This window comes from Pieris brassicae, chromosome 5 (genome assembly GCF_905147105.1).
Source record: "Pieris brassicae chromosome 5, ilPieBrab1.1, whole genome shotgun sequence".
In the NCBI taxonomy this organism is placed as follows: domain Eukaryota; kingdom Metazoa; phylum Arthropoda; class Insecta; order Lepidoptera; family Pieridae; genus Pieris; species Pieris brassicae.
In genome coordinates, this window is record NC_059669.1 from 6709178 (window position 1) to 6737030 (window position 27853).

Here is a 27853-nt window from a genome sequence, read left to right on the forward strand (position 1 = left end):
TAAACTGAAAAAGTAATTTTGTCACATTGCGTTTACGCGGTAAAAAGATAGTGTGATAAAAGTGTTATTAGACTGATAAAGTTGTCATAACCTTAATTTATCAATATATACATTGAACTAAAGACAGCGACAATCTCTGTATTGGCACGTCTATAAACATAAAAGTAAAGGTGATGCAAGATGTATAAAGCTTACTTAACACAAATAACTTTTTAACGATGGATAAAAATCGAGTTATCTCTTAATAAACACAGGGTATTAACGACACCAACCTGAAGACAGAAGCATGTACAATTGCCATTACTCAAAAGTACATAAAGGAATTATGTAATAGCTATCAGGTTTATTGTAGTCCATGCTGAATATAGAATATTCATATTGGCAAGCAGCAAAACGTTGTTAGACAATTGCTTAATCCACAACTAGTTCCTTGTACAAGAATTCATACAAAAACAAAGCCATACAGTGTGAAAAGTATTAATTTCAATTGACTGCCTTCTTGGCCTAGATGGTAACGCATAATGCGTTTCACCGGAAAGTCTTAGGTTTCTGATGAAATCACACCATCAATGGCACAGAATTTTATTTATTTGTAAAGTGTTTTTATAATATTAAAAAAAACTACTTAAAATACCTACGAGGTGTTGGTTCAACAATACATTAAGTAAAAATACTTGCAGTAATGCGTAGAAATTTCACAAAAAAAATATTTGTTTGCATTTACAGTTTGTAGGTGGATAAAATATTGAAATAATGTCGTTCTATGACAGACCTTACGTTTAACTAGACCTGAGTTACTCGGCGAAATTTATTGCTGGACTATATCCGTCACAAGGAGCTAATCTCGCGCATCGGGATAACGTAAATTTTCACACTACTTTTCTACATATCCTTCACAGATTATATTTCAATTCATTTATTTCCAAAAAACACACACACAGAAATACATAAAATAACAACAATCAAAAAGAAAAAGAAATTAATAATAATAGAGAGATAACAATTATGTAATGCGTGTGTGCTGTGGTTGTAATTGGCCCTGGCTCAGCATTTTGCTGAGGAGCAGAGTTGTTCCATGGCGCTGGTCATTCTGCCAGAGAACACAGCAGCTAGTTTGATTGATGTTAACTAGTTCCTGTTGTGAAAATCGTACATAAGAGCGATGCCTCCATAGGAATCCCTCTAAAATAATCGTCCCAGTAATTTGCATCATATGGCAGTGCGTTAAAATAAACGCGCAGTCTGGCCGATCTCACTTAGAGCTTTATTGATAGTATACATCGAAAACCAAGGCGCATCGCTAGTACAGAATATTCCTTTTTATCCGCTGTTGTGTGTCGAGATATTAATTTCCCATTGTGTAAAACGAGTTCGTATTAGTTACGACAATCATGGGAATCGCATTGTGACAGATTTTTACTGTTAGCGAAATCTAGCTATCGTCACGAAAACGTTGTTTTTCTCGTTTCATAATAAATGTCTCATTGTTATGTTTTATTATGTATACATACGAACGTGACATTTGTATAGCATAAAATCACTGCAAATACTCTATTGACGTAAGTTAAAATATAACATAATAATTAAGACGCACATCATAATAATAAGCGATAGTGTTTTGTCATTCAATCATTATCAAGAACTATTAAAGCCTTGTTCTGTGTTTGGTTAATTGATTTTAATTACAAGACAAGTCTCGACCAGGCTTCTGTTTCTACCGATACATTTGCAGGACATCTAAATCTACCGACGGGTTTCTGCAGTAGGAGTTTCAGTAATGTTTCAATTAACAGTCCAAAGTGCCGTTTAGCTAATTCGGGATCATTATTACATAATACAGTGCGTACTTATGCTTAATAATGTTCAGTAAAACCCAATCAGATATGTATCGCCATCAATACGTATATGATATGGTCAAGTAAAATAGTATATTATAGCTATCAATTATCACCCCTTCCTGACATCCCACTCGCTTAATGTCAATATCCTGTATATTTCCTCTGACCTCTCGCGATTTAATCTTACTATAAATAGATTGCACTGTACCAATGCACTGAAGCCAACGCAGTGTTACTGTTCCGCTTAATCCTTAGGTGTTTCTTAATATAAAAGGAGATTTGTGTTGATGTAGATATCAATGAATGAATGAATGTGCCCAAGCACAGACAAGGACTGTGAGTGAAAGAAAATAAAATAGCCAATTTCTTCCTATCAAATATTATAAATATACACAATTTATTTATTTATTTACACTTCGTTACATAATATATAAAATTATGCATATAAAAAAACAATTTGAATTAAGGTTTAACTAATAAAAATACTTAACCGTAGCAAATTATTAGTTGTATGGATTTCTTTAAGAGTAAAGGCCTCCTCCAGATCACTCCTCCACAGTTTCTCCATTCTTGGCCAAGTCTACCTAAGATTCTCCTCCTGCCTTTTTAAACCCATGGGACAACCTCTCTTGCTTTATGGTTACATAATAATTCATTTGTCAAGATTATTTTTCATGAATTCTTTACTAGAAATTTGTTGAAACTTCACCGTTACGAGACTTATGCCGATTGGGGTACAAAATAATGTTGCCTTTTGAAATTAAGCGCGACGTGGTGGTTATATGTTACCAATAACAATTCGCTTAAGAATTATTATTATTAATGCGATTTAGCGATACATAGAAAAGTCTCTCTAACATCCGGAAAGAACCAAAAATAATGAATATACAATGCCAAAATCTTTATTTAAATTAAAGATCTCTTATCAATCAAATGTTTTGCTATCTACGTTTACCTTTGTTTTCAGTTATATTGGAACCTCATTGTCCAGAGATTAGTCACCAATAGCCTAATATTACAATGTCTCAATACATTGTAAGTGACTCAGTTCATAATATGCTCACCAGAAATGGTGAGCATATTGGGGTCATGAACAGCTTTATTTACCGTTGACAAGGCAATAACCAAATGCAATGAGTAATTCCTTGTTTTACGGCCGTCGGCTGTTTAATCAGTTATTGGGAAATATTATTTGTACAAATAACATATACTTGGAAACCTTTATGGTTTCATACCTAATTAAAGTTTATTCAATTGGTATTCCTCATACCAATATAAGGAATTTATAAATTCAAATATATCATGTAACTTTTAATCTGCGCCATTGCAGAATGTTGACCATGAGATGTCTACAACTCACACGCGTTGTACCACCATAAAAATTGGTCTGTCTTATATATATGTAGTTTCAAAGGTCGGCAACGTACTTGCGAGCCATCTGGTAGCCCCTTACCCGTTTACCCCCTGTTCTATGAAAGAAAAAACCTTCTTTGATACCTCATCGCGTCGGTATAAAACGTTGTAAAAATAGTGTTATCCGTGTACCTTATAAACGAGCTCATTTATTATAATAGGCTTAAGTAAGATTAAAAATAATACGCCATTTCAAAAGATTATTAATTACAACAACTATTACTGGTTCAGGGCTGTCTATTCAGGACTTTTAATGCTTTTGTTAAGCTGTAAGAATACAGTCATAATAATTTGTGTCAATAGACAAAAGCACGATGTTACACGCAACGCATCCGATGCGGTTTCATATTGGTATTATGATAATCATTGGACAAGGACATTATAAATGCGTTTTATGAAACAGAAGACAAACGAGTAGGCTTACGACATACACTTATAAGTAACTGATTGTTGTTTATGGAAAGACTTTCAAGCACGATTCCGGCTTTCGCGACAGACACACTCTTTAACCGCAGCAACATACACCTTCAGGCTTAACGATTAAACCGAAACAGATATAGTGCGATTAAGGACAATGCTGATTTCTTGGAGATCCTACCGCGAGTCAGCGAGTCCATACAGAATGCAGCAGTTAGAATCCAGACGATGACACTGTATTACTTATCGTAAAGCAGTGTTGGCTTCAGCTAATAACACTGACCCTGAGGTCGTAAGTTCGATTCCCGGCTGTGCTCCGATGCAATTTTTAAGTGTACAACTTGTATGGTGAAGTGAACATCGCGAGGAAACCGGCATATCTCAAATGCAATAATCTACATGTAGACAGAAGGCTGATCGCTTTCCTGTCTATAAAATAAAAACTAATCAATGAAATGGAGGCTATCTGTCAAATACAAATTTCTACCTATAATAATCAGAATTACAACAATGTTTATCCCTTTATAAACGCCGTTAAAAGCTAAGATACCAATTAAAATAATATTATTGTACTCGCGAAATCCCTTGATCTGAGTGCCAAGGTTTAAGTTTCAAACCGTGTTAATCTGGTTATTGCAAGGCAAATTCCCATTTATCTCATAACCTTCGTATGCCTAGATTTTTATGAAATTTTTGAAAATTCAGTATGCCTGTTAGTGTTTTTTATCGTATTATACTTGTCCGACGTCAATTTTATACATTAGATTATAGGGATACTAGCTGCCCCCGCGAACTTCGTTTCTCCTTAATGTGGTTTTAGTTAGCCTTAATACCGTGAAGCGAAAGAATAATTTCACTGTATTATTGTCACTATAATTTGAATTTGATTTACACTTCGGTCTAAGTAACACGTAGTTGGCTATGCTAACACCAAAAATATCAAAAATCATTGAATTTCACGGTATTTCATTTACTACAAAATAAATTTAATTTATACTTTAGCCTCAATAACACGTGGTAATCATGATATTGAATTGTAGCTTATATGACACGTTTGTCGGTTTACCATAGCAGTGCCATCTATTGATTACTTACTCAATCCAGTCGAAAAGTATCGACATCTGTTAGAATCTTTTGGAGTTAACAGATAATTGTGACTGTCAATTAATTATAGACAAATAATTTGCAATAAAATAAAATTGCGACTATAATTAAAGATCTAATCTATCCTATTCAGACAGCTCACGGTGTGCCAATTTAATTTAAAATCGGTTAAGTAGTTTAGCAGTCCATCGCGGACAAACATCGTGACAGGAGATTTATATATATTAAGATTATTACAAGCCTTAAAAACTCTGTAGTGTATATGCCTCATATAAGTAGTGAATATAAGTGTGGGACGTCTGCCCCGTAAAAGGCTATCAGATGGAGCGTGAAAGACCATAGCTTCTATGTGCTGGTATTTTCTAAAAGATTTATTTATTACTAACTATTCAACTATTATATCAGTTAATCACCAATGCGACAATTGTATAGTTTAATAAACACACTTAAGACACAATTATTTAAAAAAAAACATTTAAAAAGTTAAAGCAATAAATACAAGAGATCGTTTACTATGTTAAGTTGCATGTTTTGCTTTTTTCTTTTATTTAAAGAAAACCATATCTCTAAGTTATTATACATAATTTATAAGCTGTAACATAGATCATTCAATGTCGCTTTCGCGAATTCACACTGTGAACATATAAAAATGTCGATTGTTTCTGAGACAGTACGCACGGACAAAGTCTTAATATTAATTGGGAAGACTCTTAATGATAATGTCAAAATGATACCGAATATAGTATATCATCTATTTATTTCAAAAATATTTCTGGTCAGTTATAGATAGCGTATATATTTATAGCAGTGATCGGCAATGGAAGTAGGACAGATGTTTCATTTAATGATGAAATAAATTAAGCATAACATCGTACCATCTGTAACTTTAAGTAAAAACCGCAGTTAATTGTCATAACTAGTAACAGTTGCATCACTAATGATGAAACAACAAACCAGGAGACGCAATAGCATTAACGAATCGAGACAATTATATATCAATTTAAATCAACTTATTTCGTGAATTAACCAGATATTACTAGAATTACGTTTAGGAAAATTACAAATCAAAGTTTGTTAACCTTCAGTTACTACTGAATTACATGTGTGCTTCGAAATGCTTTCACTTGGTCCTTCAAACAATATAGGGTTACAACCCTTGTTCTTGCACACGTTTCAGTTTCGTTTTATAGCGATTATTGGGTGTAAGACATGTCACCTCAATATTTTCTTTCCCTTATTACAAATAAATAAAATAAATTAATCGCTCCAACAAAACATTAATTCTACAAGAACAGCGTGAATAGATAAAAGCATATACAGTATAGTTTAGCTTTTAGTTGAGAGAGATGATTTAGGATAAAGAGATACGATATTATCTTTATCCAAAGCAGTGATATAAGTATTTAGACCTATTGCTTATACTGTATTTATTATAAGTCTAATAAGGCACATTTTTGGGTGTTTTGCAATTTATGTCGAGGACTATCAAAACGACCGAAAGGTTTTTACTCGTCTGATTAAATGTAATTGTAATTAATTTCCTATTGAATATTTTGATGATTTATCGATTAACCTAGAAATTAAAAGGTAACTGTAACTCCATTTGTATGTAAAAAATAATATCTATATCGTGAAATTTTACAAAAGATCTTAATCTCAAGAGATGTAAATCATTATCGTTCCTATTTCCCAAATCGAATCATTTAATATAAATGTAGATGGTACATACTCTAATAAAAAATTGAGCATATTTTCTCTATATTCTCATATAGAGAATGATGATATTCATGAATCGCGACTGAAGCTCGTGTAGCCGGTGCATATGGCCGCGGCACAATGCGGGAAGACTACGCTAGCGTAGGTTATGCACGGTTGGATACAGGCCTTGTACAATGTCACCTTGTGTAAGGGACATGTGACTCCTTTTATTCAGAAGGCCAGAGAGTACAATGGAGGCCTTCTTACGAAAGACGGCTCTGTGCTTACGAAAGTGCATGCCGCTTTTAAGCGTGACGCCTAGACATTTGACGCACTTTTGCCACGGGATGGCTTGCCCGTAAAGAGATACCTCGTTTTGAGGCGAATTTTTTCGCGAGAATAAGCGAAAGCACCGATGTTGCCTCTGGCAACGAGAACTGCAACGCTTTTTTCGAGATTTATTTGGAAGCTCCTTTTCATTCGTGCGGCGTGGTTGCGGTCTGAGGTCTGTCCACGATGACACCTCTATCTTTGGGTGGTATAGAGAGCGATGTAATCGGTACCTACCGTACTGTACTGTACCTACCGCTAGCTCCACATTGGGTGCTGTAGGGCTATCGCCAGTGAACAGCGTGAATAGGGAGGCGAGAGGACCGAGCTTTGAGAGACTCCGGCCCTGATGGGTCGACACGATAACTTTCCCTCTACACGATAGCGCATCGAGCGGTCGGACAAGAATTTGGTATCACTATATGTGCTATTACTTTATTATGGCGTAAACACAATTGGAAAGACAGAGACGAAAGTGTAATTTTGTTTAAACAAAATAACTTGCACAGTTTTTGTATTAATCATTTCCTTATTTCTAGGATTGGAAAAGCGGGCAGGCTGTTCTTAGCACATATTAAATAAACAAATTATGTTTGTTCACAAATTGTATTGTAATTGAATTTGAAAGTGTGAATTAATCTTCTCAATAACCAATGTAAAAATCCTTTAACCACATGACAGAACCTGCACGTGCTCCTCCTAGCTAATTTCAGTACATTTGTGAACTACGCAGTATACAAAGTGAATTTAGCATTTCCGAAAATAAATACAGAAGCGGAGCAACGTCCCGGCCTCAAAACAATTAATGTTTATATCTTAATATTATTTACTTTCATTCATGAAACACTATTTTTATATCAACACATTGGCTTTCATATTTACGGGTTGTATTTTGCGAATCAAGTGATTAGCTACTAGTATAGCGTCATATAAATACCTACCGTATTTATATGATGATATGCAACTTGCACAGGTAATTTAGTAATGATTGAAATAGGAAATATTTGAATTGAATTAATAATTGAAAAAATATAAAAGATTTGAGACCCAAGGAAGGTCATTCACTGCTTTATCAAAGCAAGCAAATCCCTAATGAGTTTATTAATTCTTATTTTTTTAAAGGTAAATAACTTTTGTTTCGCCGGGAACCAAACATTCTTCGTCACTACATTTGCGTAAGCCACGGTGTCACCATGGCATATTATCTGTATATTATTATAGAAGGAGGTTAGGATAAAGATTTCGCATTAATTAAAGTACAAATAGGTGCGCCAGTGACCACGACCTAAGAACCTCAGAAATATTTACTGTAATTTACTATATTAATTTTGCATATTAGAACCAATATTTACCTAGTTAACCAAAAATGATTTTAAAAACCTGAATGCGATACTCCCTAATATATATTTTTAATTAACTTAACCTATTTTGACACAATTGTATAATCTCCGCAACGGTTGTTTTTTGTGCCGCTTAAATACTGTATGTATTGGATCTATATATATAGAATTAAAAAAAAACTAAAGTAAAATAATTCTTTATTAAATTATTAAGCTTTCTAGATGTTTTGCGGTTAGATTTTTTTTTTAATTATTTTAATTTCATTAAACAAAAACAACAATGTTACACGGTCAAGTATAAATATTAATAAAGGGTAGAAGCAAGAGTGAATGGTAATTTGGTCATTAGCAATTAAAATTCAACATGTGGTGTAACCTTGTAGTATTGGACGTTATTATAATGGCTCATCTATTATCAAAGTGAGTACTAAATGGCTCTATCGTTTATGCCATAAAGTATTGTCACGAGGTAGAAAATGCCGTAAATCTAAAAGGGTTTATTTTAATAATAAACATCACTTCACGGCCATCTAAAATCTTCAGTCATACAAATCTTACTACCTTAGGACTGTTCTGTTAAGTGATACAAAGGACACTCACACTGCCAGGAGGCTCGCAAGTGCGTTGCCGGCATTTTAGAAAATGGTATCTTGTAGGACTTTCGTAGAAGTCGAATCGGTTCGGAAATATGTAGTGACATAGTGGTGGTGTGACAAAAATATTTTTTTTAATTATTATATAATTGTAAAGTAAATAATCGCTCTTAAAAACCGCTTTACGTGTCCTCGATTCTCTATCGAATGATATTAGTAAACGACATAAGCAATTACCAGTTTTAGTATGTGCAAAAAAACTAATAACAAAACCTAAATGCATGAATTAGATACAATTTTGCACGCTCTGTTTATTTGCGATGACAATGTTCAAAAAACAAAAGAGCATCACCTACTTTGAAAATCATTTCCGTATACAGTTATACGGTCGAAGCATATGTTTAAACCTAGAACGCATTTTCGCGTTCTATGGACTAAGTACAAGAGGGTAGTTTAAAAAAGTGTTGAATATTTACAAGTATGGTAAGGTTGTATTAAGAAGCTTATTATTGTTTAAGGTCTTAAAGCCGTAATAAATATATGACAATCTTAGTTTTCGCGCTACTGTGTGGATCATATTCCCACAAATATTTTACGTAGACGAAGTTAATTTGTTTAACAAATGATACAAAATGATGACGTAGAATATATTTTCATCATTATGAATTTTTAACAGAGGAGTACCTACTGACATCATCATGCGTATGTTATTTCGGAGGTCGTAGGTTCGATTCCCAGCTATACACTAATGGATTTGTTCTGTCACTAATTGATTCTGTCTAGTTAGTCCAGTAGTTTCAATACACCATGCGACACCTACCTAAATTCGATATAAATCATCCAAAACATCTGAATACATAGAATAAATTATAAATATTTCTTATTAAGCAACAACCGTTAGCAAATATTGTGGCAACCTTGAGTAATCGTACAGATTGGTCATTTTGATTACTCTTATCATACGTAAGGTCATTGATATCGGTGCGATGCATTGAACTCACGAAGTATGATGAACTGAAAATTAATTTTCGCAAGGCATTATGAAAACGAACCAACCTGATACTATTCATGCATAGTCGGAATGCACTCTTGTTCCTATTATCTCCTCTCTCACTCTGTTCAATTCTGTTTACGCTGTGATGAAAAGTGGTAGATAGGTGGATAGTTGGATACAAATATTTAGACCCAAATCGAGCCATTTGATCAAAGGTGTTATTAGTCCAAATTCGAATTCTTACTTTCTTTATGTGAAAATGGGTTTTACGGAATTGGAAGTTTCTTTTTTAAGGATGAGCAAACGACCTACGTCCTATGGGACGCCCAAAATGTCCGTTGCAGCCCATGGACACCCATACTTCTATTATGCTCATTTCGATGCGGTATCTCTCAAGTAAGACTCCCAGCGTGAGTCGATTCCACAGTTCGCTAGTTCGCAAAGATGTGTAGTGGAGCAGACCGTGGAAGACTTGTGGCATCTACGACCTATTTGATGCACTTTGCATATAAGAAACATACTAAGCCAGGATTAGCGTGTATGTCCAAATAGGTACCCACATTACACTTTACATTACTATACATTTGTTTTACGATAACCGTTCTTTCTGTTATAGCTAATTATTTCCATCCTTGCGGATGAAAAGCCTTATTACACTACCTCCAATTCCTTACGGATACTGTATAACAGCCACGCTTAACAATTTATCTGCAAATCGTAAAGTAAAATATGAAACAGTTGTTTTAAGTGAATGCACAATGGAGGTGGAAAAATCAATTAAATTTTTACACAGTTATCTACCGACACAAAAAATCTCATTGTCAGGCTTAAAGGACGGTGAGGGCATTTTAAAAAGTTGTTTTTTTTATCCCAATCTTTAAATAAAGTTAAATTATATCATTTTTAAAAATATGTATAAAACACAAATATGTATTTAAAAAACACAGTAGCAATATGTCATACCTTATCACAATCATTTAAATCAATTATATACTAGATCATCTACATATATTTGCGCCAAAACTCAATACATTTTTTTTAAGACAGATCCGAGTGAAACACAACTTTCTGAAGGCATCTATAAATATATATAAACCAGGTCACAATTGTTTACTTCTAAAAAGACAAAATACATAAAACATAGCTTTAGGTTGACTAGTAAGGAAATGTTGGAAAAATAAAACAAGTATATTGGGGTAATTATAAGGGTAACTCAATAGGAGAAAAAATAAACATCAAACAGAAATAATTAATTTTAGTTATTTAAATAATTTGTTTACAAATTCTAATATCTATGACGCATTCACCATTACTCATTATGTATTATCAATGCGATGTGTATGCGCAGCAAGCTTTACGCATATCGAAACCAGATACAATGCACGCGCAATCATACAATTATCAAAACTACCAATGCGAAGTTACGAAACAAAGATATGATTACGAAAATAATGGCCATCGATTTTTTTAATATAATAAACGTAATTAATTATAATATTATGAAACCATTGTTTATACAATATTGTGTTTTTCTTTAGGAAAATAAGGTATTTAAAAATATATTTACCCAAAACGAATTATACAATTATATTTCAAACCTAACATTTAAAACGGAAACATTTAAATCCTCGTGACATTGTACGTACGACGACCTGATTTTGGTGTGTTTTTGATAAGACGACCTCGTTTTGGAATTAATGACATTCGTAACAAAGGAAGGAGTTGTGCAAAATTATTTTCATTTAAAATATACCTAATTCAGACTGCGGTTTTAGGGTCTTATGGCTGACCCTCAGCCTTGTTTGCCTCCAAAAAGGGACACTAAAGTCGTGAGCGAGCAAAGGATTCGTAAAAAGTACTGTAAGAAGTCTAATTATTTCGCCGCATTAATTTGCCCCACAAAATCTAAAATATTAGTGTTTCAAAATAGCAAAGTACCAAACACGAGTAACGTTTCTATAAACATCAAATATTTGCGTACTCGTGTTAGAAACGTTTGTTAGAAATGTTTACTAGTCGTGACCTTCAATACAATGTTTAGGAAATGCTAAACAGCAGAACTATTCAAGATAGCGCACTAACTTTTTAAAGAAAAAAAATCAAATAATCCGTTTTTAACTATCGGTGTTATAAACCAGCAGATAACGCACTCGTTATTGGCATTGAGAGTTTCCATGAGCGGTATCACTAACATAAGGTGAGCCTCCTGCCAGTTTGCAAATAATTAAATATCCAATTTCCATATAAAAATCCAAGGTCAATAATTTAAATATCCTCACTGAAATACATAATTTATAAATATCTAGGTAATCTATATTTACGATTGGAACACGTGCGATTGACGAGACATTCATTTTTGTCCTAATTATATAGCGAAATAATTTATGGCATATATAAAAATATATCTTTAACTACAAGCGATTAAATCATAGTAAACTTAATGGTTTTGAGAAATTGCTCTCCCAGATTGGCGTAATTCAGAATAGCCCTACAGAATACCTCTTATAAACGCATCATTTTCTATTACCTAAATAATTTTTAAGAAAACGAATGTAATAACTCTACGATATAATTTATACATACATAATATGGAAATGAAACGAATAATTTAAAATAGTATTAATTATGACCTACCTCAAAACTATCATGACAAATTAAAAGTTCCATTTTGATGTAATCTCATTATAGTTAATAATATTTACTTGCAATCTGTAATTCTACATTTAACATAAAAATATTCTTTATTTTATATTATCACGTCTTTTTCTCGAAGGTGTAGGCAGAGATCATGGATCTCTTGCTACGGATCTGACAAACCTTTACCATGAAACATGACTTGTACCATGCCTGCTCGTCGGTTATGGGTACATGTCCTTTCTCTAGTATCTCATGGAATTGCTCCAGGTATGTACGACCTACCCAACTTGACTTCACCAGGTTGCCCAGTATATCCTACTCGTTAACCGCTACTCATTCATCCGTTCTACATGACCATTCCCCTTCGTATACTTGTTATTACGTCCTCTTTTAACTTACGCTGCTCATATTCTCTTAAAAATAGTACACACAGTAGCCAGCAGTAGCCTTCGATTCTCAACCCTGAAGCGGTGAGTAAAATACAAATCAAAATCATCCGGATTAACGGTCAATATATTATTTTATTTATGAACGACTATTTAAATCAGAATTAACATACACAAAATCAAAAGCTTCTCTGTTCAAAGCTTCCGTAAGCGCTATATATTTCGCAGTTAAGTTGCACTTACTTTAGTAAAACTATAGCTAGAGATTATTAAATGAACCCGGAGTATGGCTGATAGGCATTGTTATTATGCAACCGAATAAGACATTTTTCTATGAACTTGGTCAGACTTTACGGCCTGCGATAAGTATGTAAATAAAGTTGCAAAGTAATATTTGATTGAGTATACAAAGCTACTCCAGCAATTTGAAAAATCTTTCACCATTAGAATCCTACATTATCACCAAGAAAATGGCTATTTAACATTTTCAAGAAGATTATGAATACCAATTAAATCCCTATATCGCGCACGCTGCGCCAATGTGATGGGAGACATCAATATCTACAAAAGTCCGCGATACCATGTCTAATACATATTTAATAAAAATCGCAAATAGGATTATTTAAGTTATAAGTAGTACATCAGATTTTGTCACCATACATTGCCACATAAAGAACAAAAACTGCGTGTCATACAATCGCAGTGCGCAACTATTCACAGTGAAACCGAAAGTAAAAGTGTGCCAAGAAAATGCGGTTGTATTATGTGCGCATACGACTTAGCGCATGTCACTTTTAGTGGGGTAATTTAATCAGGTTACGATTTTGCATATACTTTTATTCTATATGTATTATTATATAGAATTTGTAGTCCTGAAGAATCCAAATTCATAATTTGAGTAATAAGTAAGTAGAATTAAAACAATAATATTTGTTGATATTTGGAATGTAAATCAAAGTTGAAACAAAATTAACTTATTTTTTTACAAAGCCCCCTAGAATTGGTAATTGCAAAATTGGTTACCACACTCAAAGCTACAGAAATAATAATATATTTAGATCAATATATTATATACACTTTAAAAGTACTTATCCTGTTTATTAGTAACATTACACTACTGTATTGTTACTAATAAACAGTTATAGTGTTTACACTAGTCAACACTAGCGTTTTTACTTAATAGAAAGTCCACTCCTAGTGAGTGTCTTTAAAGAACTGTCCAATAAACCTAGCACTTATGTTGCCAGTTCCTTCCTTCTTTCCTTGATCCTTCTCTAACACTAACTGAGAAGGCTAGATTCATTTTGGTTTACGCACCGGCCCTTTACAGTCACGGAGTGAAGAAAACTGTTGGTGGGCTTTGACAGGTTTATTCTTCATGGTTTGGCTTAGTAGCAATTTGGTTTATTTTAGGCTTAACTATCCATTGCGAGTACTTTATATGATTAGTATTAGACGCTACAGGGCTATGAGCTACAGAAGATAGAAAACATATCTATGTTCCACTGTCTAGCATTCGATCCGATCACTATCGGTTTCACAACTGACAATGAGTAAACTGTGACAATATTTACTGACCGTAAAACGAGTTGGCTAGGTTTGTTAATAACATTAGAGGCTCATCTTATATGTTTTCTCATTAAACCGGTTTAGTTGTTTACATTAAATTTGGTTATTTTCCGGAAACAATTAACGACATATGACATTGAAAATTCGCTAAGTCGTAGTGAGATGTCCTTCTCAAGTAAACATAACATTTACGTACATGTTATCAAATGTTTATAAAACTCGTATTAAACATAGAAAAATATAATTATATGTATTTGTGTTAGTACACTGCCTCTTTATATCATAGTAAGGAAGCTTCGTAATCAAGAAGCTAAACTATAGGGGAGTATCCATTCTCCCCTTTCATAGAAATGGATTTTTAGTTGACACATATAATATAATCATACCTAAAATGCCATTTTTGCCTCTCCATGTTAGCAAGAGATACTAAGCAAATTAAGCTCCCATACATAAATTTATGCTATAGTTACCTCAATTACTTTCCTAATTTGACAATATGGTTAGCTCGTTCTAAAGAAGAATATTACTATATCAAGATGAGAAGCATTTAGATCCACGGACCACGGAATGTAAGAAAATTATTTGGCTCACTTTTTAAACCCTTCAACTACGTAATTATTATTTTTGCTATATTCAAATTTCATTCTTAATGTAGTTGGGAAGTCACAGGCACCTCAGTTTATGACAATAAACAATTATCATCTCTTACCTTGTCAAAACTGATGACATGCGCAACAGAAACAATGAGATCCTTTTTCTTCTCAACCTTGTAGCCCATGATGTGGTTTTCTTGGACTGTGTGAACAATGAATCCCTTGGAGTCAGGGCTCCAGGCGATGTGTGACGCGTAGTCAAATTCAATATTAACTCTTATATGTCTGTGTTCTTTGCTGTTCAGATCACGAACATCCCATAGAATCACCGATCCATCTGTAGAGTTGAAAATATTATATTTAAATTATAAATAAAAACCCTTTAAAGTTAAAGAAGGTTTTATTTTGTTTATAAATAGGACAAAACAGTCAATAGGTTTTTGAGGTTTATAATTGAATAGGGAAATTGCAATTATTAGTAGTGTTCTGTTTACAAACAAATCTTTTGGCCTGCTATATTGTATTGCATGTTATATTGTTTATGAACGTTAAGACCTCTCTGTGGTATATTACTCTTTAATACTTTTATTTCGGTTTAAAAGCATTTTGAACTAACTATGACAGTGTCACTCACATTCAAGTTAAAATAGTTCTTGGTTTAATACAACCTGGATGACCAATAGACGATTTTCTATGTTTTTTAAATTGTAGTTGTTTCCTATATTATTTGAACACCTACCCACCGCCAGATGACCGCCATTCATCCGAATATAGCCATCCTCAACAGCCCAAAAAAGGTGCATTTTTTATCTTGATTGATTTACGTGTACACAATGTCAAAATGCATCTCAGCCATGGCTGTAAGTTGAATGTCAACCTTGTACATTTTGACCTTAAACCCACAAGTTTTACCAATGGGTAAACTGATTAAAAATTCTAGAAATATGCATAATATACGTAATCAAATAACTTAATAATTGAATGACTTTTTGTAGCTATCTCATCCAGCCCAAACATGCGTTTGAACTAGTTTAACTTAAAATATTTGTATGAAAAATATTAGTATTGTGCGTAATCGCTGTAAGATTTTTCGAGATCTAACACAGAGGTAATTCACGTTAGCCTTTAATACTTCTGTAGCTGACAAACACATGGTGGGTAGAGCTACTAATGACCGCCATATTGCAATTATATAACATATAGTGTGAATAACTAATAATTATAATAATTAATTTATAATATACGTAGTTTGAAACTCCACTTTCCATTGCTTAGTGCGACCTAATGAATCTCTTTGGGATTTCAAATTTTAAAAAGCACACTAACAAAACACATACATACACTTACAGAGAACATACGACATACAAAAACACAAAACGTGCATCAATGACAAGTGCGCACAACATATAGAGGGAAACATTATAATGATAAAAGAGAGAATAAAATACAAACTAGTTTAATACAAATGTGCAATTTAATATATTTCTAATTTGCAAATGTTACTATTGGTAACGGATCAATAGTGGCTGCTGCGCCTTACGCCTGAAGAGTTAGAGATTGTCAGTACATAGATCTGCTTTGAATGTACTGGACAGACGGTGTAACAATTGGTGAATACGAGATTACGAACTTGCGTTATGCAGATGACACCACTTTCTTTGCATGCAGTTCGCTACACTTGGAAGAACTTCTGTCAAGGATGGAACGAGTGAGCCATGAATTTGGATTTAAGATAAATCGCAGCAAAATCATGGTGATGTTTCTTGACCGTGCCGTGGCTCGTAAAGACTTAAATCCCCCATATTTCTGTATTTGGCTGAAACGTGGACCTTGCGCGACGTGGAAAAACATCGCATCACATCTGCCCTTTTTAATACTACTACATAGCGATTACGATCGCTCTGTCAAGAGTCTACCGGATAAGAAGAATTCTTCGACAGAATGCTATCGTGGCCAAAACCGACTGACTTGACACTTGTTGTTCAAGGATATATCGCTTATTGGACATTTGACAGTTCGAATGTGTTCTATAGTATTAATGAGGTACAAAAAAATCCAGACCACCCGACCGATGATATTGTTTGAATGAGACTTCTACGCTCAACCTCTAAATCAATGTAGAAACATGGAAATAATATTTATCGAATACTTTAGAAATTTTGAATCACAAAGTATAAAGGCAAAGCAGCGGATATGGGCCAGTAATACTGTTTACGTTAACCTATCGTGTATAACAAAAGTGAAAGTGGATGTAAGTTCAAAGAGGCTAAGTGAGTCGATGTCATCGCATTGTTTTGAGAGACAAATATACAAGAAATATTTTAAGGTATAAATATAAGCTAAGACACATGTAAGGAGTCCTTTCATATTTTCAATTTTTAAGCAAATGTGATCTTCTCTTGGGTACCTACCTACCTGACTGTGTAAACAGAACGGTATTTTAAAATACGCTCCACGCTAGCCATCTTCATATACATCATTTGAAGATACTTCTTTCGAATATAATATTTGAACTTGTGATAACCTACCGCTCTACATATTTCCAGACAAAATACACACACGTAAGATTATATTATTATTAAGTATTACATAAATATTCCAATTATACAAGAAAGCATATGAATTTTATAGACTGTACGGCAACGCAAAATATATTAACGTCAACAAGTTCGCTTAGGCCTTAATTTGGTTAGTAACAGCGAGATATAGTGTCCCAAGTCCCAAGCCCATGTCAGATATATATAATTTCCTAAGTTAATCAAAAAAAGAATCAATCAATCTCTTTCATCTGGAAATCTTGCTCCCTTAGGCAAAGGCCCATTAGTTCGTAGCTTAGATTTCTGGGGAACTGATTACATAAATGAAGATGATTCCATAAGCTTACCATCATAAAGTATTCGTATGTCATACAGTTATTTTTGCTCTAGATAATGTAACAATCAGTGTTGGTACTTGTTGAGTACAATCAATAAACTAGGTGAGCGTGCAGTAATGCGGGAACCGGCGAAAGGTCACCAGAGCAGATATCGAAACTGAGTCACTGTAACAAGGCCTTGGGTTTCAGGCGGTTACTGAAGTGACGGTCGATCGGCAATGGATATTTGAAAACGTAACGAGCATTCACTTTACAATAAGCAATATAAAAATAATCGTTTAAAACAAAAAATGAGGTCTGTGGAACCATTTATACGCTTTTTGAAATCTGATAACGTTTATGGATCCAGAGGGCAAAATAACCAATGCTTATATAAAATACTCAGTTTTGTATCGCGCAGTCTGGACATACAACGACCATGTATTTAAAGTAACGTGGAATATGCTTTGCTTGCATAACGAGCACACCACACATACATACTCTCGTGTTACCCTCACTTTTACACCATCATACAGCACAGCCGAATTAGGTATTACGTTTTTTTTTTGTATATATTAGGTATTCCACCTTTGGTTATATGTTTATCTAGTATAATTGTTTAATGTTGTATGCACTTAATGTTAGCTAGGATTATGAAATAAATAAATAGAATCGTATTTCTGGCACAATTTTAAAAATATTTTATTTACACAACAACATTCATATAACTATAATTAATCTCTTTGTAGTGCTTATAAACTAATTTAACCAATGGAGAGTTTTACGTCATCGAAATACAAAATCTAGCCTTTTAAAGTAATCTAACTTAACATTCCGTTTCTCTAAACACAAGCCTAATTGGTAGTATAAAATAAACGACTAATTACTATAATTTCGCTTTTTAATTAAATAATTTAATTTAAATTAGATATCGCATTTAACTACGAAATACCAGAAAATTTCAAGCCAACATTCTTCATATGTTTAATTTACAGTAATCATACCGAAGTGGGTTTTGCAAGAGGTTTCACCATCACAAAACCATTTTTCATCAATTTCTAGTGAACTATAAAACTCAATTGACATCTTTAGCGAGAAATTGTATGAAAGTAATCATGATAAATATGATTAATGTGTGTTTTTGTTTCCGTCATTTCATTAGTCATTTTCAAATGTAATCTAGATTTTATCATTATGTGTAAAAACGGATTAATTATATTCTAAAGTGAAAGTAGTTTCCTTCTTCCGATCATCTATGTAAATGGAGTTATGTACTAGGTAATATAGCGTGCTTCTTGACTTATTTTATTACTAAGCTGAATTGTCTCTTGTTAAGAATATTTACGGGTGAATTTGTAAAAGTATTATATATGTTAATCGAAGAAACTCTGTGAAAACATGAAAACAAAATATTTCATATGGATATATAACCTACTTACACATACTAATGTTGGTTTATAATAATAAGGAATACTTACCAGATATAATTTTGGAAACATTCAAGATCTCTCTCTCTCATATATTCTCAAATATTCTGTGAGTTAAAAAATATATTTTGCATACAACGGGATAAAATGCTCTTCATCACTACTATAGTATTAAGACATTTTACGTTCTATATGTTGTTATAACAATTATCTTCAAATAAAAAATGCACTAATAAAGCGCTTGTCAAAATATGATATAATACCAGGTGAGGTACGATAATCCTATATCGATTGGCCTTATTAAATTTATAAGTATAGTTCCTTGCGTTAGTTGTGGTTAATTTCTTTTAGAATAGTATTTTATGACAGGTTTGCATACATTTTGAAAAAAGATCATGTCAAAATTTAGTACCAATTACACAAAACTATTGCACCCGTATAATAAAATCTATACCTACAGTGGTAGCAACTGTAACAACTATCTTCCCAATAATCAATACTGGCTAGATGAAATCAAGCATGCAGCTGAGCAATGGAGGCCGTAAAAATTCATTTCTGTCTCGGATCACGCAATATGCAACTTCTTGATTTTCCTCAAAGTGCGATAGCGACGTCAATAACCATTTACAACCCACCTGACGCCATATCCGTGGAAAAATCATCCGGCAAGTAATATAAGCTAAGGGACATATTACACGGAAATTATTAGTTTTTCTCCACCACGGGAACCTGACCTGAGTTAACATATAATGTTAAGGAAATATGCGTTAAACCATGCGTCGCGTGTCGATTAGTGATTCAATGTTTACTTATAGCATTATTAATATTTTTTTCATAGAATCGGCTATAAAGTAAATTAAATCTATAAAAAATATGTAGCACGAATCATACATTTTTTTAAATATTATATAAAGAAATGTAATAATATTTTTTTAAGAAATGATTACATTTCTTTCTTTTCAAACTTTTGCCTAATAAAATGAACTTAGATGTATTATGTATTTGGATAATAATAGAATCATTTGTTCGAGCGGTAGGTATGCGTGACACACAAAAATATAGCAACAATTATAGTACGACTAGCCAGGTAGACCACATGTAATGATGAAATCACTGCACAAAAAACAAGTGACTCGTTCGATGTTTTTGTTTCATGCTGATCTTATTTTAAAAATTCGTTCACCTTAATAAAAACGTATAGAACATCCTTTGGCTTCTCTTGGAATGCTTTTGTAATCCTAACCTGTTATCCTTCACTAACCTGTTATGATTCACTCGCCTGGACTTTTTAGTCGACCATTGAGGGTTTAATAACATGTGTAGTGTGCCTTTAGTAATAATACCTTACGATGTTTTTTTATACCATAAAAATCTGTTTTCGGACGTACGTAAGTGTGATTATATTTTTCCTTGTTCCATTCAAAAAACGCGCTATGGACACAGAGACAAACAATCTATAACCTCATATACTGGTTTAAGATTTCTTTTAACAAATCATTTTTTACATACCATGGGTTTTTGTGCCTTCGAAACCTACATTTATTTGCAACCCTGCTTTGAAATAATAAAACAGGTATTACAACATTAGATACACCTAAACATGTTTTTATTATATATATGTTTAAATATTCCTCATCTATATAACCTCACGTCACATACATGTTTCTGGGCCGATATATACAAGGTTTAAGACTGTTTGACCTACATTTGATAAGCTCTAGAATCAATACGATAACGAAATTCGCAATTTACAATGCGTAATACATCCATCCATCCAACGCGGTCTTAGTTCAACATGGTTCAATGTACCTTCAAGGGAACTAGGAAGTTAATGCAGATAAAAAACTTGAACCTCCAACAGTCATCTGTATATATGTTTATAAATAATCGCTAACATTGGCTCACATAACAAGCTTATTTTAACAAAAACTAGTCGTATAAATTCAAGGCTCCGGAGCTCAGCTCAAAGTTTTTATGTAAATGTTTAATTAAGATGTGTACACTGTACATATTTTCTATTACCTTCTCTGTAGGATCATTTTGATAACTTCCTATTTCTTCTTCCTTCCACTACCACACACGGCGTCGATTACGTTATCATGACTTCCAGTCTTATTAAGTATGAGAGGTCGACTAATATATGACGTCAAATGGATAACTCATAGAAGTTAAAATAACCTATACTAAGGCGGAAATAACGTTGACGACATAGGTTATGTGGTGTCATGGTGGTTCGGTGGTAGGTGTGTCGGAGGCTATGTCGAAAGAGACTGTGCAACTTATTGTGAAAGACTCTGTGGGGGCGAACTGCGAGGCGCCAGGGCCATACCAATATTATTCTGTATTGTACAAATCTTTGCTAAATATTATACTCTTGAATACCATATTCAAATTCAGTAATCTTGTCTCTGTCCGATTTAAACTAGGTTATGTGGTCAATCAATGATCAGAAACAATTATATATATTTAACTGGGTTAGTATTATCTAATATGGGAATTATTATATTATACGGTATTGCAACCGACCATGAAGCGTATATTAATATCAAAGTCCAAACCTGCAGACATCTAAAACTAATTTAACTTAGATATCACAAAATAAACTCAGACCGGCACAAACCAGGTCAGTGTTGAATAAATTATGTATAGAAATCGCTATTAAACATAACCTACACTTTGAACTCGTTCGATGTGACTGGGGCATGTCCACAACTAATTCTTCGAAGCAGTGACTAACAACTTTATTGAAAATACACGTAACACCATATTGCTCACAATATTTGGCATAAGACTTAATACGATTACATGATAAATGCTGGCATGCTTTAATAAGCTATTTATATTCATATCTATGTATCAAATTCAAGAAAATATTATGCCGTAAGCGATAAGATAGACCGTTCTATTTGCCTTTACTGTTATCATTGGTATCAAATGAGGAAATATAATTATATTTTGCTAAATGGCCTTTTGGGATTATTAGATACGTAGGAGGACTACGTAAGACGATATTTTATCAGAGCAAATGTTTTACGATAATTTTCGGCGAAACAACAAGATACTTACGCCGCCCGGACGCGAGGGCGTTACTCTTTCCTGGCCGATGCACTCATTTGGTGATCCGACATCTTAAGTGTTTACGCCGAAGTATCAATTGACCTTGTCAAAATCTTCGAGATTCCAGATCACCGTTCCTACCAATTATTCAATTACCATGTATTTCGCACAATTACCGAGTTGCATGCCGTCGAATTATCAGCTGAATTAGAACTAATAAAGTGTATCGCTGTGTGCGTTACTAACGATTTGTACTTAGATATCTGATAAGTAAATGGTGCTGTTTCGTTAGTTGCTTGAAATAATTAGGTGTGCTCATCAAGTCGAGATTTCGTCATTAGTTTACGTAAGCTTTATGTAACTCGCTTCTGAGTGCACGGTCGCTCGCTGACTGTCCATTTTGAATAAAATGGTTAAGAGTAACCTTTGTTATGCTTAGTGTAACTGAGTCGTGTGACGAAGCGCCTTGAAATATAATATGAGGATGAACACACGCTTGAGCCGTCCTACTTAGAAGCCAAGGTATTCTGGCTGAGTCAGCTGAGAAAAAATAAATTCTATATTCACATCCTTTATGCTTAGTCATAATTACCGGCAACATCGACTCATTATCGAGATTGTAAAGATGTTATCAGAACTCATCTGTTTATCATGTGATGTTTTCTTCAGAAAACAGTCTATACTTTTATAAATAATGACCAAAGTTTACACGCAACATGGATCATAATATTCATGAACTTACTTTTAACTTTAAACCCCAAAAGTAAACAAAATATTAATTTCATAAAGAAAAACAGACACATTAAAAGCCACACCTATAAATATCATAGATAAGCCTTTCATGAACCCCAATCACCCCGTAATATACACGCTCGCAACACTCGCCCATTATGTAGCTAATAGAAATCCAGCTGAGTGAAAGTGTCTGTCATATGACGGCTATAGAGAACAGCTGTATGAGTTGTGCATTAATCATAATGCGATCGACATATTCATAATATTTATGTTTACATTTTTTCCCAGATATCATGCAACAACTTATCAGCTGCTCAAAATGTGTAAGATAGAGAAAGAAAACAATTTTATAAAAAAAATATTACGTTTATTGCGATGGAGCAATTCGAAGGCACATACCTTGGTACGCGCGCTCCGTCAACGTAATATACGTCTATATTCATTGAGAATCATGCATAAAACTTTGCAGCATTTGTTTACAAACAAACTTGTCAATTATCATTTAAGAGTTAGGCGGCACAAATAAGGGGGTCGTAGGGTTGCAGAATTGGAAGGGGATTCGTAAGAAGGACTTGCTGTGCGCGTTCCTCGTGCACCTTCAGGAGAACCAGGTCCATGGCTGCGCGAGCGTCTTCAAGGGGCGAGTGGCCGGAGCTACTTCGTTGCACGCTACGGCCAAGCAACTCTTGCGATAGAGCCCGTAGAGATCGACGTAGCGGAAAGCCTCGGGAGTGAGGATATAATGCACAAGTATCCACAACTGCACCGTGCAATAACTTTAAAGCTCTTAGGTCGTTGTCTAAGGCGTGCCCGATCAATATTGTATCGTTTCCGATGAATCCAAGTATATCGTTTTGAACATCTCTAAGCGTCTTAGTCGCGCGCGCCAAGTCGCGCGGCCTGATGCCTGAGAAGCGTGTGTTGTGGTCGACCACCGGGAAGCTGGGTTTTACTAGCGACCTGTACACAAGTCGACCGTCTGCTGCTATCACGGCAATACTGGCCAACTCGAGACCAGCCGTTGTGTAGCACATCTCTGTATCTATCGCATAAATACCTCCTCTTGGTGATCGAGCACGCACATATCCTTCAAGTGGTCCATTCATGCCAGGCTTAGTGCCGCTCCATACGTGAAAGCGTGCCGCACTGCATCCTCTCGAACCGAAAGGCGCATCGCAGCACGTGTGGCGAGAATCACTGCTAATACGTCCCCAATGATACACACAATTGTCTTCAAAAACATATTCGCCGTCACGAGTTACTCTAAACATTTTATCACAACGCACACATAAATGTTCCACTGCATCCGCTTCTTCATCACTTTCGGAGCGGGGGGTCGATCCCCACGACCCCCTGCCACTGTCACTTTGGGATCCACCGGGGACGAATTCCGGCGCGTTAACGTCAAACGATGTAAACTGTGGAGGTCGAGGTCGCGGCGGCGGGTTAATATACACCACGGCCTTGGACGAGTTGGGCTCTATCTCCAAGGGGTAGCCCAGGGCCCACATCCGCTTGGGGGATAGCAGATGTGGGCGTAGGGCCTCGGCTAGTTCTTCGGCGGAGATCCTCTGCGGCGTCGACGTCGCCGGCGCGGGCGGGGAGCGGCGTCTATCGCGGGGCTTGCGCCGGCGTGCTGCAGCGCCGGCAGGGTCCACCGCAACGTTGGGCTCTTGATAAAACCAATCGTGCCAATGAGTACAGAAATGCATCTTTCTTGCTGGGCTTGTATACACATAGAGAGAGCGAGCGAGCGCGGAGCTGGAGACGATAAGTACGTGCAATCGCGCGCGCGGGCGCTTTACTAATGACGAGGTGGCGGGGCGGCCCACGCTTTATACGTCACGTAGGTAGCGCGTTGGTTAACGGGACCCGCCGATCGACCAGCCTATTCTCATTTTTCTAAACAATAATAAACTACTTTCTGTAGAAATACGAGTTGAGACAATTAACCCTCTTGTTAGCCTTTATGTTTTTATATACATTGTAGCAACAAGATGAATTTTCCGCAATTAACTAAGCATTTTATGCAGTTTGTAAGAGAGTTTATAAGGTACTGAGCAAAAAACCATATTCGAATTGATTAAATATACGCCTTGAGCTAGAACTACAGCCTTGAAAACTAATTTTATCATGTAATTCCGAGAATGAGGGAAAAATTAGCTAAATAGTTTTAAAGTATTAATAATAACAAAAAATCTATTTAAAATGTCTTAGAAGAATAATTACCAAGCATTAAGCTAAAAGTAGGTTCAATCAGGTAAACGACGTTTTATGGTCTCATTAGTTAATAGCTCATTAATAAATTAACTAAACAAGGTTATCGATATTGTAAGTCTAACTGCGTAGAATATATATAGTGTCAAAATACACGCGTGTTATTCTAATGTAGTTTTGTTTACATGATAGAGTTCATGCGATTGTCGGGAAAGGACGGGCATTGCTCTTACTACTATAAATATAATTTATACGTAGTATACACATCGTTCAATATTAGACTAAAAAGTTCATCCGGCAAAATAGTTAGAGATAAGGCAAAAAACCACGAAAAGCGAATTTCTCTCATACGTAATCGTTACGAAATCGTAATAACTTAATCCTTTCCGTGTTATATAGAGAACGACTTTATATGATTGTTATTAATCAAAAAAGCTTAACGTCCAGAAATTCGTAAATAATTTGTTAATGCATAACAGCGCAAAATGTTGCATCAACAAAGGATCTCCAACGCGAGGTCCAAGTCACGTTCGCGCAGATCAACACGTTTGTTAAATACGTCATAAGCATACACGAAATTGGGAGAGATATTATGAAATGTATGAAAACAACTAACTCAACGCTTTCGACCTAATTTAACACATTGTACGTGTCCTACTTCACCCATAACTAGCTACTACACATCGTTGATAGAGTCCAGGCTCATTTCGAGCGAATTTTCATGTGTTTAACATAATGTATATGTATTAAAAATTCATTATTGTAGCGCTTGCAGCAACATTGTAGACGTTTACATAGGTCCAATTTTTATTATGAATAAGTAAACAATATCGTCTAAATACATAAAAATTGTAAACCCGTTTAAAGGAACGAAGGCTAGCGAACTTACGTGAACCCGATTCGGAAAGTTCATCGAACGGCTGCCAAGGTTTTCGGTACATTAATCTAAAGCTGTATTTTACGATCGTTTAACGTGACATCTACTAAAATCTATACGAAATATCAAATGCTTTGCTTAATGGTTCATTGTACATTTTCAGTGTCCTTTTTTAATAAGATTTATTGATTTACGCACATCCCTGGATATTTAAGACCTACAATAATAAATTCAAGGAAAGTAATTATACTAAACCTAATATTAATTGTAGTTACATGTTATTAGTGTTTCTGAGAATAGAGAACGTTAGTGTATTTATTAACAAATGAAGACACCTAGGTAAACTCCAACTATTTGTCTAACAACTCTAATATGTAATATAAGAGACGAAACAGTACTGAACGACACTATATAGTACAAATTAACAACTTGAACAGAAACGACTAACATCTTCAACGACCCATCACTTGCGTACTACGCATGTGTGCTTATACAAACATGTGGGCGCTGGTCGCTGACTCCGATAACCTTCGAAACGGTGTCAGAGCATCAACGGTATCGAATGATCATTCCTACAAACACTATTAGAAATACCTATCTAGGACGCGCGTTTTTATGCCATGTCTCGTAGAATTGTCTATGATATGATTATATTTATAGCAACCAACAGATACATACAAAAATATTAAATTTCGACAGCGCAGATAATCTTTGTTTAAATCAATACCATAAAACGTAGAAATATCTGTCCTATATCGTACTAACGCCACGGGTAAGTCCATCAGGTTAATTCATCACAAATGTGTAAGCTAGCAATCTTACATGTTGTAATTGCAAAGTACTTAATGCTAAACATTTATATCCGTAAAAAGGATATTTAAATTTTCCAAAGTTAAGACATTTCTTTGTATTATTGAAATCTAAAATCCCTGCACTAAGTATTCAATTGTTATACAAATAGATTATGAAAGCCGATTTAATATTTACAACCGCTTTACCTGCTCTCTTATATATTCAACAAAGACTTACTAAACAATTGATAAGATAATAACCATTTCTAAACCATTGTATAAGCCTTTTACTACCGCAATAAAGAATCTTTAAGAAAATGACCACGTTATGAAACCTAAAATAACACGTGTGGTTTCCATTACAGTACCCGACACTTAAAATATATATGTATCAGCTAATAAACATCTTGAATAATAACATTATTTTTCAATATTATGTATTTGTTATTGTCACGTATTATAAACGTGTGGTCTTTTTACAATACAGTATCTCGTGTTATTTCATTCATAGGTGACGTATTTCTTTGTCTGTATATTGTATGTTTTTAGTTACCTTAACATTGCGGTTAGTAGGCCACGGTTAAAGAACCTTACCGGAACTAAAAACATATCCTAACGAATGCTAAAGTTAGATTATAATGCATGAGCGATCTCAAAAGATTTGTCGAAAGTAATTTCATCATAATTGCATTTAATCACTAGCCAATTTGATGTCAAAAATATAATATTATAATACATTAAATTCATCCCAATACGAAAAGTTCATTCGACTCAATACTTTGATCAGATCTTATAATCAAAATGGATTATATCCGTTTTTAAGGTATAGCTTCAAAAATGTATTGCATTCAACATAAGGTATATGCTTAGCGCAGGCTCGATTCTTACCCTTTGTGTCAAAATGAAACATGCTATTATTAATAGATCTATAATCATAATAGAACATTATGATTATAGATCTATTAATAATAGCAACTTCAATT

The 27853-nt window shown here is 34.4% G+C and overlaps 1 protein-coding gene across 2 annotated transcripts in view; it reads right to left on the minus strand.

The window, feature by feature from the left end:
- The window catches only part of LOC123709637 (transducin beta-like protein 2), an 81341-nt gene that overhangs the window by 19207 nt on the left and 34281 nt on the right, over positions 1-27853 (minus strand). The window contains exon 3 of one of the 2 annotated variants that reach the window (XM_045661098.1): positions 15029-15249. In XM_045661098.1, the coding sequence (XP_045517054.1) occupies positions 15029-15249 (221 nt within the window). Of the gene's footprint in view, positions 1-15028; positions 15250-23330; positions 24658-27853 lie in introns of those variants that run through there. The other variant, XM_045661096.1, reaches the window with a different exon arrangement.